The following is a 14984-nucleotide window of genomic DNA, read 5'->3' on the forward strand; positions in this document are numbered from 1 at the left end:
ATATAAATATAACGCGAACTTTTAATAGAATAGATACAAAAAAATAAAATCAAATTCAATTCTTTTGTAAATAAACTTTGTTGTAATGAACTTTTATGAAATTAATTATTATTAGTTTTTTTTTTTTTTTGTCTTTTTTAAGTGTGACAATGCATTAAATGTAGAAATAAAATATCGTTTGACTAATCCATGTTTGTTATTATTATTTATTGAATACTGATTTAAAATCTCCGCTACTCTATCGTACACATTTTTTTTTCTTCTCAATATTGCAAGCAATTATATTTTATACAGCATATTTTTTAATTATTCATATGTATAAAATTGATAAGAGAATTTATTTATTTTATGAGGATATTTTTTCATTATTGACGGACTTTTGGGAGGCGGCAATTTTATTTATTGGTAATTTGTTATTCCTAAATCCGTCAACAAATAGCTGGACGGAATCAACAGTGATTTCAGCCCCGTCTTCCATAACCGCGTAGACTCCTCGCGGTATGTCGATGGCTGTTAGCAATGGTACTGCGTCATCCAGACCAACAAATTCACGTAAAATATCGGATGTCTCACACTAAAAATATAAATATCAAATAATTATTATTTTATCGATTAAATTAATTTTTATTTGTAAACTTACATCGAGTGCTATATAAAATTGTAGAGTATCATCAGGATCATCATAATTAGGGTCGTAGTCTGGTCTATCTCTCCTGTAAGTTTCAGCAGCGGGTAAAAGAACACTTTCACCAAATTGTATTTCACAATCTTCTCCCTCCGAAGCTAGTAGAATAAAAAATAATGATTAAATATTTTTATAATATAAATTATTTATAATAAAAAAAAAAAAAAAAATAAACTTACCAACAAATAAAATAATTGCCGGGGCATCGTGTAAAGAAGTAGCATATTTTTCCGTTAATATATTAACCAGTCTGGTGGTCCATGGAAAGTTCTGGAAATAAAAAAAAAAAATTATTCAGGCATAAAATAAATATCCTCTAGCAGTAGGATAAATAAAAAAGAAAAAGAAGATAATAAATGTATATGGCAAAAAAGAGTGTGAGACAGAAATAAAAGTAAATAATGTAGTTTTTTGTAAGAAAGAAACATTTACCAGTCCCTCAGGATCTTCGAGGAGTTCAGCCCGACCCTCAAGAGTGATGATATTGTCCCGAGGATCAAGAATGACAAGTGTAGGAATAGCTTGTACGTCAAGTGCTATTGCCAATTTTTTTCTTCGTTCCTCGTGTGTAAACGGTATCCTCAACCACGGCATTGATTCAATATGTACGTTATAAGATTCTTCACTCCTGAAATTAATATTTATCTGACATCAGATTATTTTTTATTATTTATAATTTATTATCAGCCAACATGTAACCGTACTTTTAGTTTTAGTACCAACTGATCCTTAACTCCCAACGGCGCTAACTAATTTATAACTTTCCCTCCACTCAATTAACTATTATTATTTATTATCATCATTATTATTATTATTATTATTATTACTACACTGTAGAAACTTTAATCGTTATAAAATATTAAAGTTTTAAAGTTTAATAATAAAAAAATGAAATTATAAAACTGATAAATATTTTTAAGTTAGGTAATAAATTATTTGACATTTAGAAGTATCAAGGGCCAATTTATTATCGACTAGACTTCAGGTCACCCTTATTATATACAATATAAGGTTTATTTCTTGATCTATAATAATAATAATAATAATAATAATAATAATACTGCGTCTAGTATTTGACATCATGTAAAATAATAAAATAATTACTGAGTTTTATCTTTTATCATGTATAAACTTTTTTTAGTATCTTATTATATCTATCAGCCTCCATGAATCGCTTTGTCTACACCCTATATATACTAGTCATTGAGTTTTATGTCCGGATACTGAATCGATTTTACATAAAACCCATCCGTGCCGGCATATCCCTCTTTATGGTGTTGCTGTTATTATTATTGTTATAAATAATAATTATTATTTTGACACGTAAATCTAAATGATTAATTTTTATTTATTTATTATCAAAGCAAATAAACCTCTAAAAAGGATATGATTATTGTTGGTACAAAGAGATTGGGGTTCTTTGGTAAACTCTGGTAAATTCCGTAAAACTGAAGCTCTTTAAAAAAAATAGAAAAGTTTATAGTCTGGATATAAATAAGTAGTAAAGATGAGACGAGGGGTAGTGGAAAAGTGGAAAACCAGGAAAAAGAACTGGTTAAGCAGTAAAGAGGAAAAGAGCCAGTGATGTTGCGATGCTACTAGTGCCGTTAGCAATGTTAGTTTACCAAAAAGAAAGAGATAAAGTTCGGAGGTTAAAAACTGTTGGCGGGCGTTTGTGGCTTTTCACATAACGCTTATTCAACTTTCATTTGATACCGTTTTAAAACTACACTTGGCTTTTACTAAATAAATAAATAAATAAACAAGTAAAATTTTTAACGGAAAAATTTAAAAAGAATATTTTCCATCAGGATTTTTTTATGTGTATCCTAAATACTCAAGGACTCATTTCTTCCCGGTCGTAAAAATGAACCCCCAGTATAATCAGCAATTCTCCGCATGGCATTCGCCATTCGCTAAAGATATTACGGGGTTTCATAGTAACAGTGTGTCTATGTGTGTATTTATGTATTTGTGTATGGGTTGGTCCTCTCACTGTTGGTACTTTTATACCCTCTACTCTCCTCCAGCTTGGAGTTTGGAGCTTGGAGCTTTCAGTTTCTATCTTCGAACATACCAGTCAGTATTCTCTGCTCAATTCAGCTCCTATACTACTCTGCTACTGCTATTATCCGGATAATGTTCTTTTCTCTTTTCTGAACTCTCTACTCGACAGTCGAAAAGCATATCGCACTGCTACCTACCATCTACCGACTTCAGTTTCTCCCCTGTTACAACATCGATTCTATCCAATGAAATGGAGGATACACTACAAAGCTTGAACCTCGAGGGTTATTCCCTTCCGTAATTCGTAACTACCTAAGATGACATATATATATATATATATATTTTATACCTTATCTCAAGTTATACTTTTCTACCAAATCAAAATAATTATTATTTAAAATTATTTATACATTAAATCTCACCTATCAGAACTGATAAAAATCACCTCAAAGTGGTGACCCCGTTCTCTTATCCGTTGATAGGTATCCACTAGTTGTGGTGTAAAAGCTCTGCAAGGTGGGCACTGTAATTAAAATTATTTTCATTATTTTTCATCATTTTCATCATGCCAAAGCATACTCAAACGTTAAATATGTTATCTTTACTATCATTTATTAATATATATATATTTAGGTACATTAGCTGGTAAAGCATAATAAATCATTTTCTCTCTCTGATGTATTCTGCAGATGCTTGACATCTCCATGAGAGTAGGATTTAACTCGGAAAACTTGGTAGTGATGGTTACAGTGGGACTAGATCATCTCTATGGAATTCTCTGGATATTCACAAAAGTTTAAAAGAGTAAAGCTTATCTGTGTGTACGTGTGTGAGAGAGAAGACGAATTTATATTTAAAGAAAGTTAAATCAGCGAAAAACCAAATGGTTAAATAAATATTTCGTTGGTCTTTCCAACCTCCAACAACTAAACCGCTTTATATATGTATTTATTTTAATATTTTTACTCAACCAACGATTAAATTTTTGGTATTAATATTAATATGTTTACCCAGTGTGCGCTAAAGTATACACCCTTGATGCAATGCCTGAGCTCCTCATGTAGCATCGGTTCTTTGGTATCTCTGGCTCCACAAGCGAGCAAAGGACCATCCTCGAGGGTGGCTTTAGGATGAGGTGGTCTCCACGGAAAGTTTATGCCATTGGGATCTTCAGTGACACGTTCGACGCCACCTCGTGTCACCACAGATCCACTGGCTCCTTCTAAAAGTATCAGCGTTGGAACTCCCGACTTTATCCGGTATCTTCTGGTGAGTCTAGTCTGAAATTTATTTTATTATAGTTTAAATAATATAAATTTAACCCTATTTACTTGGATTATAAAAAAAAATTATTAACTTGAATTGGTATGGAAATACATATATCATAATACATACATCTATTGTATCCCAGTATATGTACTCAAAGTATTTTTTATCTTTATCTCAACTTGTCGTTTCGACTGAACGTCAAAGGCAACCCTCATCCAAGCAATAGCAAGCATCGACGCCTCGCATCAACGATATTAAAAAATAAAAAATATAATAAAAAAAAAGCCCTCAAGTGCACTCGCCTGTCCCGCGTTATTTCAGTTATTTCGATGCATCGATACCCTTTAGTGATTTCAATATATATATACATCAATTCCATATAATTTATATATTTAAAAGTTGTGCTTTAAATAAAATAGGAAAAAATATTATTTATAATAAAAAATCATATTTTCTTTTATAAAATACGCTTAATATTTAAATATTTTACTCTGCATTAAGTAAATTTTCAAACAAACTAGGATTTACAATACACCATGCTATAATTGTCGCATCATGCTGAGCACATTGACTTACACCCAGATTATTATGATAAGAACAATAATGTTGAGGATTTTTCGATATCATATCCAAGTTATTGATTCCAAATGATTCTAGAGAGACAATTTTAGCTTTGGGCGTAAAATAATCTGATAAAAATTTTCCAATAATCGGATTCTTAACATACACTTTTTTAGCAGTCATTAGATACTCTTTAATAGTTTGTAGTGCTTCAATCAAATTACAATTACCTTCACCATATTCAATTTCATAATTTCTCTTGATAAATTCATATCTTCCCTGTGAACATTTAGATAAATCATCCCATTTGTAAATCGGATAAACTACTCCATGTATAGTTTTTTTTAATTGTTTATTCACGATAGGTATTATACAATATTCTTTTACATTTACTCGAATACCATCAATTTTATGAACTACTAAATCAATTGCGCACTCCATATTATTTTTTAAAAATTTTTATTTACTTTTATCTTCTATAATCATTAATTTTTTATTAACAATGTTTTATAATTGACTTTTGACAAATATATTATTGCCGGTGATGTCAATATCGGTAATCATAAATCTGTTATATTATAATCATTGTCAAATTATAATTGTCTCTGATTATCACACATAATATTGCCCAATAAAATTTACTAAAAATATTTTAATAATTTATCCGCTCGGTCTGGTTTATATATTTTTCTCAGTAATCAGAGGTGTTATTCAGCAAATGTTACATCCGTTAAAATGAAAACCTCTTAACGATAACGTGGGTTGGAAATAAAAAATAAACGTATTTATACCGTGAGAGATATATAAAGAAAAATAAAAAGAAAATGGTAAAAGCCGCGTAAAAGCTTAAAGAAAAATAAAAAGATAACAACAACCAACTTTTTAGTGAGACTATTCAAAGGTCAGTGATATACATTCTTTTTACAGTTGTATATGTACACATATATACATATACAACTGTAGTAATAAAGAAGGAAATGTAATGTTTAGTCCGGGTATGAGCAAAAGTAAACGAAGAAAATGAGAGACGGAATTATAAAACGAGCGATGGGTGCCACCAGATTGGAGTCCTTGGTTGTTAAAAATCAAGATTGAAATTTTTTCTTACCCTTTTCCCTTTTCATTTATTTATATTACTTTTTACACCTGAGGCATTTTTATTCTCACTTTTAAATACAATAGTTATCATACTTTCAATTTGGATTTAACTATTTAAAAATAAATAATAATAAATACAAAGAGTGTTTAAGAATTTAAATTCGATGTACTTATTGTATTTAAAAAGATTTACACGAGATTTCGTGTTTCGTTAAAATCCCAAATGTATCTATATATTAAGTAAAGGATAAAAGGTGGGTAATATACATAACACAGTCTATCTGTATTTTAAATTGCATTCTCTTGTTGTCTATTTACAACTATTGCCCCGAAATACTATATATATAATATAAATTTATAAAGGCTTTTTCCCCGTTATACTCTTGGATTATTTGGCAATGGCTATTTCTATTATATTATTAGAGAAAATGAATAAAATATAATTATTTTTATTATTTAAAATGTCAAAAAATAAATTGGCTGAAATGGGTATAGAATTTAACGTGTACTCGAATCTCTATTGAACGGTTTGGCATGGTAATGGACAAAGCAGGAGAATTTCAGGGATGAGAGTATGAGAGTGATATGCCCGAGAGGGACATAGTACCAACCCCGGTAATGTTGACGAGATTCTCCTCTACATCTATATATTCCAATAAGTGTATTAAACTACTACATAGAGGACGGGGGATGGATTCCACACTTGATTCCATCCCAGATCCCAGATCCCAGATCCCAGATCCCAAATCGAATGTTGACGTAAACTGTGCACGTATTTCTAAAGTTTACTAAGCTAAACTCATCCGCCTCGAGTTAATCCAATTCTTTACTCCTAAAGTTATCGACGCTACTGCTAGGGTTTAATCTATTTTATATTTTTAAAAAATATCAAGTCATTTCATCATTATCATTAGTATTTTATAAATCTAATTAATAATTAATAATAATTTTCATGCATCGGCAGCTATAAAAAAAGGGGATTTATATATTATGTATAATATATGAGTATATAAGAAAGGAAGAAGAAAAAAATATCCAGTAATATTTCATGGAATAATCTCAAGTATGTCCCCTAAGGTGGAAAATATTTTACGGTAGAATGAAAATAGTATCACCATCTAGCCAGCCAGCCAGCCAGCCAGCCAGCCAGCCAAGGAAAATCCTAGCAGTGAATTGTAGGCTTGGGACTAGAGGGACTCTCCTACAGTAATACAACAACATCCCAATTTTAATAAAGTATGAGACGTTACTTATTGTAATTATCTCAAGAGCACTATTATTATTATTATTTGTTTCTTACTATAGAGTTTGTTGTTTTGTCAACAGATCATTATTATTGAAGTACTCAATAATGACTTGGAACCAATTTATCACATAATATCATAATATTATAGATTGGTTGACGTGAATTGGATTGTGTATTGATCCATGGAGGCATTATGTCCTCACGACTAGAACCAATTCTCTCTCATTCTCTTGCTCACCCACTCATCCCTTTACTCTTCACCCTTTCCCTATCCAACTAACATTGTTGTCTGCATTCTATTCCTCTGTTTAAACCCCTTCGCGCTTCGTGACTATACGCTTCCAGAATACGTTCACACAATCGAAAATATCTAAACAGCAATAAATTCCATAACTTTTAAAATACAAAAAAAGTATTTTTACTTTTCTCAAACTTTATTATATTGATTCTGTTTACAACTTGAGTATTTAAATCTACCCACAAGACAAACGAAAACAATAATGATAATTAATAAATTATTAACTCGAGTTTAATTATAATTTAAGAGTTTAAATTTAAATAAAAAATATTAAATTAAAAATTTATACAAGTTTGATATATGTATATGCTAGCTGTCTGATACGATATTAGTTTGGTGAAAGTTTATCCTCAAGGGGTTTGCGTAACTGGCCCCTAATGCTTTAGAAGCTAGTCGATTTTACCAAGGGTTTCAAACACCACCACCAACATCATCGTCATATTGCTAGATAGGGCTTGTTAGTTTCAAGCTTCACTGCTACTCACAAGCTACTGCTTGCAAGCTCACTTGGATACGGAAATTAAATTCGACATTTAAATGAGCTTCAAGTAATAACATTTATCTAAATTCAATAATCGATATTTATTTCATATACGATATATCGCAAATTTTTAGATTTTATTCTAACACAGCTTCTCTAATTTATTATACCATATTTATTATGTTTTAATCAATATTTTAACTAAAAAAAGGCGTATATAGAGAATATCTAAGTATAAAAACTGTTTTTGTGTTATATACATCTATAATACCCCAAGATATTTGGTATGCTCTTTGATGTAAAAAAGTAAATTTTATAATAAAAGATGTGTAAGGCTGTGTGACGAGCAAGTGGTATATAGAAATCCAAAGTTTTTGAGTCTTGTTTTTTACTGGTTAGCTGTTGAGAAAATCCAACAGCCTGGTTTAAGGTATATATATATATATATATATATATATATATATATATATATATATATATATTTATGTTATATTCGAGTCTTATTCTTTTAAAGCTCAGCAACCTCGGCAGCAGTTGAGTCTGGTAGTGGTACAGTGCAGTAGAGGTTTTTCCCTGTTTCTGCCCGACGCTTTCTCTCACGCCCGACTGCCAGAAGGGTGCTCTGTGTTTCACAGTCCCCATAGCATTGCTACGCCAGTCAGTTAAAAAATATGTATGTATATATATATATATACGATACAAAGGGTTGCTTTTCGTATACAACTACCAATACAAGTACGACAAGAACAACAACAACAACTGGCATGTGTGATGTGTGATGTGTCTCTATACTCATTGCTTGCAATCTATTATATGCAGAAACATGTTTTTTGATAGCGCAGTTGAATTGAGAGCACGATTAAATTTTATTTGACCTGTTTCAATACCGACGCTTATACCCTATACTATATATTATAATTAAATTTTATAACAACTCTGACTCTGATTGTTAATCCTTTTTTACAATAAACTCAAAGATGTATACGTTATTTATATGCGAATTGAGTATGCGGTCGATACTCTCTGGTACTCGTCCTTGGCAGTCAGTTTTCCACTCGTCTGCACTATTTCCCTGGTGTCCTTTTCGCCCCCTTGGCTTCTACAACGACTACGACGATTCTACTTACAACTCTCAGCTACCACCTCCAGCAGTCTCTTGTACATCCCCTTTACTTATCACACTCTTTCTTTCACTTTTTCCACTACTCGTAGTACTTCTCATAGCTTTACCAACAGATCTACTTCTGTATTTTATTTTATTTTTGTTTAAATAATCATCCTTATTCTTATTCTTATTAGTTTGCACTACTCTCTTGAGATCTGAAACGATTGAAATCGTCTCTACTGACATTTCTTTTTCTTACTTCCTGCAACTCTACCTGCTAGGGAAAAAGATTAATTTAATTTTTTTTTTTTTATTTTTTAATTTAATTATACACTTGACTAAAAATTATCTTTAATTTTGATAAATTTAGTCCTCAGTAGAATCTTGGAATTGAATTTTTTTTTTTGACTTTTGACTTTTCAAAAGGAAAGAGTAAACGATGAAATCTTCACTCGAGATAAAGACCGTTTGAATAAGAGGCGTTTATTTTTTATACGATGCGCTTTTTCCACAGCGACTTTCTTGGTTTTATTTTTTAGTTTCTTTCGTTTCTTTGTGTGCATGACATTTTGCTGAGCTCGACCATTCGTTGGATAAATTAAAACCATCATTTTATGAAAATCTGGGTCGTCAATTCAGATGAGCTGAAAAACGTTTATCTTCATAGACGATTATATTTGTCTTCTCTACTCTGTAAAATCCTACTTTTATCATTATCATTTAACATAAATAAAACTGAATAATTAAAAAACATTATCCAATTTAAATTTAATTCTTGTTCTAAAAAAAAAAAAATTCGACGGTAATGGAGTGACTTAAATATTTTATGAAAAACTAGAGTGGATCATAAATTTAAAAACGGACAAAACGAAAACACGAATAGTATGCTCCGCTGATGGCGGTGGTTTTAGTTCTTCTGGATTAACTATATTATGTTGTTATATATTAAAAAAATAAAGTAAAGACTATAAATCTACGACATCGAGTGGATTATTCAAGTACATAGCATGTTTAAGTATGTTTAAGTGAAGTAAGAGTGAGGGGGAACCTCTCATTGTTCCAACAATTCTGTTAAGAACAACAAAAGTTCAAGTATAAAAGAGTAGAGTAGAGAACAAAAAACAAATCGTGGATTGTGGATATGACGAGTTGGAAAGAAAAAAAATTCACATTTTAAAGAATTGTTTATCTACAACATACAAAACTCTAATAAATTTTGGTTATTTACTTGCTCTATGTAATTTTGCATTTTTCTTTATTGCAATTGCTTAAATAAAAGAAATAATTATAAAAATGCTGTTGCTGCTAGGAATAAACTTTTTTTTTGGTTATAGTTAGATTAAGTTATGAATATAACACGAGAAGATATGGATAACGGACTTGATTTTAGAGATAAATATATCTGAGGGTTTATTTATTCAGATAGATAGATGCATACTACCAGTAGCAGTAACAGTAACATATACCTATACCATATATAGCACAATAACGTTAAAGTTTTCATGCGGTTTGGCTAATACCCGACTACCCAACGACCCAGTACTACACACAGACATATTACAGTATTACATTATACATATTATACTCAAACTTTGCCTTCAACTATAGTAGAGGGCTTTTGTTTAATTTCGTTATAGCTCATTTAAATATAACTCCAAGTAATTTGTGTTATTACTCAAGTGGTAAATAGGTTGTATTTATGTTTTTATATTTTAATTGTTGGATAAAAAATTAACCAGAATTATTTAATTGGATTTTATTATTTTTATTCGTATAGATTTGAAAATCTTGTCAATAGTTCCTTCCTCTTGTGACTAACTCTATTGTGTTGAGAATATTTATATATTTTTTGATTCTTCAGAAAGTCTCATCCCCTGGTGTCACTCCGGTAACCAGCAGTCACAAACCAAAGTTGTAGCTACTTTCACATTTCTTTTCATATTTTACACATCACCGGAAAAGAATCATAATATCAACACATTTTTACATCAGCATTTCATCCTCCGTTCCTTTTGCATTATCAAAATCTTGTGCTCCGCTTCACACAATCTTTTACACTCCTCCTCACTCAGAGTTGTATTCTGCTTTTTCCTTCGCTATTATTTTTTTTTTTTTTTTTTTTTTTATTTTATTTTCGTTACTTCTTTTTCTTCTTTTCTCTCTATTCTTATACTATCCGAGTAGAGATTCATCTTTTTTATCAGTTTCTTCACATTCCCGCAAGGACTTCTGGTCAATCCTGTTTCTACTCCGAAAATTCATTATTCGAGTTAAAAAAAAAAAACAATACACCAATCGATTTATAAGTTAATCCATTTTTTTTTTTTTTTTGCGTTCATTGGCTTTAATAACATTATTATAAAAAAAAGAAACAACCTTTTAACCCGGAACGTGGAATGAGGTCGATGGCTTTACTTTGAAGTACAATAACAAAGCATAATACCGTCATACCGTCATATCACCAGTAGTCTTCTTATTTTTCTTCTTCTACTCAGTGTATAAATCATTTTAACCCATAGTTTCCACTTTAACACTTAAGTTTCTTCTTGATCTCATTCTACGTCTTCACCTTTCTTTCATTACTTTTTTTTCCTTGGATAAAAAAAAATTTTTTCCCTTTCATTGTTTTTACATCAGCAGTATACATTTTTATTTTTAATGTGTGCATTCCAATAGATGAAATATATCTAGTGCAATTTTAAAAATTTTAAGTATACCGGAATTACTGTAGAGTGTTTATAGAAAATTTTTCTTGGTCGTTAATTTAAACAATGACATTTAATGAATAATCGATAGGAGTATTGAGGCGTCACTTCGACGTTGCTCACTCATTTGGAGTCCAATTAAAAAATGTTAGCATCAGCTGCTATTATATACTAGTATATATAATGCTCGTGGGATGAAAAAAAAAAATTGAAATAAAGGGTAAGAAAAAAAAATCTAAAATACTCATCTACCAATTAGGGAATAAATGTATATTGTTTTTACTGTTACTGTAAGCTAGGGCATGTCAAATCAACAAAAATAAATTAAATTAAATTAAAAGTTGGATTATTTATCTCTTTTTCGCAACTTATTAAGCGTGATTTCATTGTTAATTAATAAATATTTAATAATGAGAAATCAATAGAGTATATTCAATAACGATTATCTAGTCTCAATAAATAATTAATTAATTAAAAATTTTTTTTTGTTTTTTAAATAACGAATTCTTTAACGAAATTTACGGATAATTGATGAGTGTGTTTTTTTTTTTAATTATTTTGAGAGGTTCGAAAAAATGAGTAAAAGGGTAAAAATTGTGAGGTATGCTAATTAATGATGAATAACTTATGATTGACTATAGTTACTTAAAGCCCCTCTGTCTCATTTATTTCTCTTGGTTTTCTATTCAATATTCTCTTTGACTCTTTAGTATATTTATATTTTATTAGCTATTCATTTAATTATTCGCATCAGTTAATGTAAATTAAAGAACATGATGATAGAGATATAAATATAAATAAAACAAAAGATGAATTTGTGAATAAATAATAAAAAAGGATACCTTTCTCTCGTAGTCTTGATTAGGTACAACAAGCCATGGCAAATCGTTAACGTGATTATTAAAACTTTGATCAAAATCAAGTACGTCGGTAACATTGCTCCATAAAACAATATGTACAACTTCAAATTTTTTTTTCCGTCCAAATAGAGTTGTTGAATTTGATTGGGTATCATCTTTGTAATCACCATTTGAAGCGGGAACAGAGTTAACATTTGTATATAATTCAGTCAATTGTTTGGTAAATTCATCGCACGTGGCACTTGAATTTATAAAACTGAAATAAACACCTATTATTTCACACATTGAGCTACCATCGGTCTCGTCAACAAATGCGCTTACATCAATACAATTGCTAAATTTTTTATTATTTTCGGTATTTATTTCACTGCAACGTTGTACTTGTTTACCAAAAAGTCTTTGTTGCCAAGTAATTGATTTTTCATTAGCAGCGACAGTACTCCCGCTGTAATTAGGAGTATTTGATGGTGGGTTTTTTTTAGGAATTGCACCCGAAGAGCTCGACGATGTCACCAAAGATGTATCACACACAGCCATTATAAATAATTAAAATTTAAATATATTAAATAAATAATAATTTTAAAAATTACAGAGATGTTGACGGCACGAGACGGCGCGTATTACTGACTACTTAACTAGTGACGCACTGGGGAAACCAACCGGCGTCTGCTCCCTCGTGTCTGCTAGTCTGCTCTACTCTGATAATTCTGCTATACTGGTATACTACTTCTATCGTTCCATGTTCCATGTACCTACGGGTGCTTTCATTTATTCTCTCTCATTCGAGTCAAACACCAGGATAAACGAGGATACACCATGTCTGTATAATACATGTCCATCTGTATAAAACTATAAAGAGACCAGAACCAGATGAGTGTTGTATACGCGGGGGCCAAATACTAGTACTGCTTACAGTAAAGACCAGGGACCGAAAAACTACATTTTTTTTTTTTTCTCATATAAGTATGCTTAATATTTTTAATTCTATTGTTTGAGAAAGAGAGATAAGTCAATTTAAGTATCTCCTAATAAAACCAGATATTGATAAGTTATATAGTCACTAACTAAACGAGAATTTGTTAAACATTGTGTATGAGTAGCATTAAGTGATTAAATTTCAATTTAAACAGTATATTTTATTGTTAAAAATAAAATTCGATGGAGACGTTAGTTGAATATAAAATAACGTATACATCAGACTGGTGTACTCGATACTTGGAATATAATGTCTTGGAAACAGTAACTTGGGTTGCTTAAAGTTAAACTTTGTCCACGTGCGGTGTCGACAGATGCCTTGAAAACTCTTAACAGTAAAATAAAAGTCTCCGGCCTGCTTGCTAAATGGATTTTTTTTTTTTTCCTTTTTTTTATTTCTTTGCATGTATAACTGATACACCAGACGCCTGAGTAAATACATCTATGTATGAGTCACACACCAGTGGGTAGTTATGAATAATTTAAAACACTGTACTAGCTATCGCTTTTTTTTTTTTTTTTTTTTTTTTTTTTATCAAACAATGAAAATAGTAATAACATATTGTTTATAGTTGGATTAAATTTAAATATCTAAATACAATTGGATAAAAGAAGCATCAGACAATGTGAGTTTAATTGGTGGGTGATAGCGTCTCTGTGTAACCCAGAAGACTCGTAACCATAAAGTGTCTTGGGGGGCAGTGGCAGGGGGGTCACAGTTGGCCAATTACTTTTGTAACTAAACTTTCGAGGGTAATAGACTAATTTTATTGCCCATACTGTACTGTACCAATAGTTTGTTTCGCTTTTTTATTTTTATTAAAATTTTTTTCAATTTTTTAGAGCCAATTGACTTGATAATTATTGTCTTTGTTATTATTTTATATTGATAAAATAAAAATAAAAATGAGTTTTTGGCTCGATTTCCGATTTCTTGGTGATGAAGCCTGACAAAAGTTATTTTATTTAGATTCTTATTTCAATGTCCAACGGCGAAAATACGATATTGGTAGTTAGATATATATTGAAACAGTGAATACGCAAAGGGCGGAAGTTTAATCACCCCGTAATTACCCAACAGACGATCGAATTGTGACCCTTTATAAACACATGACGTTACGCGGCAAATACATGCATGAGCATGAGAAGTCAATGTTTCTCTCAGAGTAACAGTGTTAACTGATATCTATCAATATATATATATGTATCTGCTATACAGAATGTTCAACAGTGCAACAGTATTACGCAACATTATCCAATCTAAATAGAAGGATGCACTACAGCATAATACTCATATATGTACTTATATGTATATTATAAACTGCAGGTGTACTCTCTACTTAGCGAATAACTATTTACTGTATTAACTATAATGAGAGTTTATATCCTGGATGTAGTATAGGGATGTTGGGATGTAGGGGTATATTACAAGAATACATTGACCCCTGGAGAGCTTGTAAGCTGTGGAAGAAAACCAATCCTATTGATCCTTTTGTTCTCACATTTTTCGATTTTTTATTTTCTTTTTCTATATCTTTCTTTATTTTTCCTATATCCGATTTATTCCTATTAGTTAGCTATTCCCCGTTAAAAGCTTTGTTTTGTAGGATAAAGTGTTAATGTTATTTTACGGTGACTGTTGTTAATTAAGCAACAGCTCATTAATTATTAAATCACGGTAATTGACAATTATC

General features: G+C 30.5%; 1 protein-coding gene across 1 annotated transcript; it reads right to left on the bottom strand.

Moving 5' to 3' along the window:
* Positions 1 to 188: 188 nt before the first annotated feature.
* Positions 189 to 12955, bottom strand: LOC123272638 (nucleoredoxin-like). The gene is made up of 7 exons (XM_044739564.1): positions 12298 to 12955; positions 3703 to 3972; positions 3115 to 3215; positions 1118 to 1313; positions 865 to 955; positions 641 to 783; positions 189 to 574 (listed from the first exon to the last, which is right to left on the bottom strand). The coding sequence occupies exons 1-7, from the start codon at positions 12850 to 12852 to the stop codon at positions 347 to 349; spliced, it is 1584 nt and encodes a 527-aa protein (XP_044595499.1). The 5' UTR covers positions 12853 to 12955; the 3' UTR covers positions 189 to 346.
* Positions 12956 to 14984: the final 2029 nt, after the last annotated feature.

The sequence above is a fragment of the Cotesia glomerata genome, linkage group LG10, assembly GCF_020080835.1.
Source record: "Cotesia glomerata isolate CgM1 linkage group LG10, MPM_Cglom_v2.3, whole genome shotgun sequence".
NCBI lineage: Eukaryota > Metazoa > Arthropoda > Insecta > Hymenoptera > Braconidae > Cotesia > Cotesia glomerata.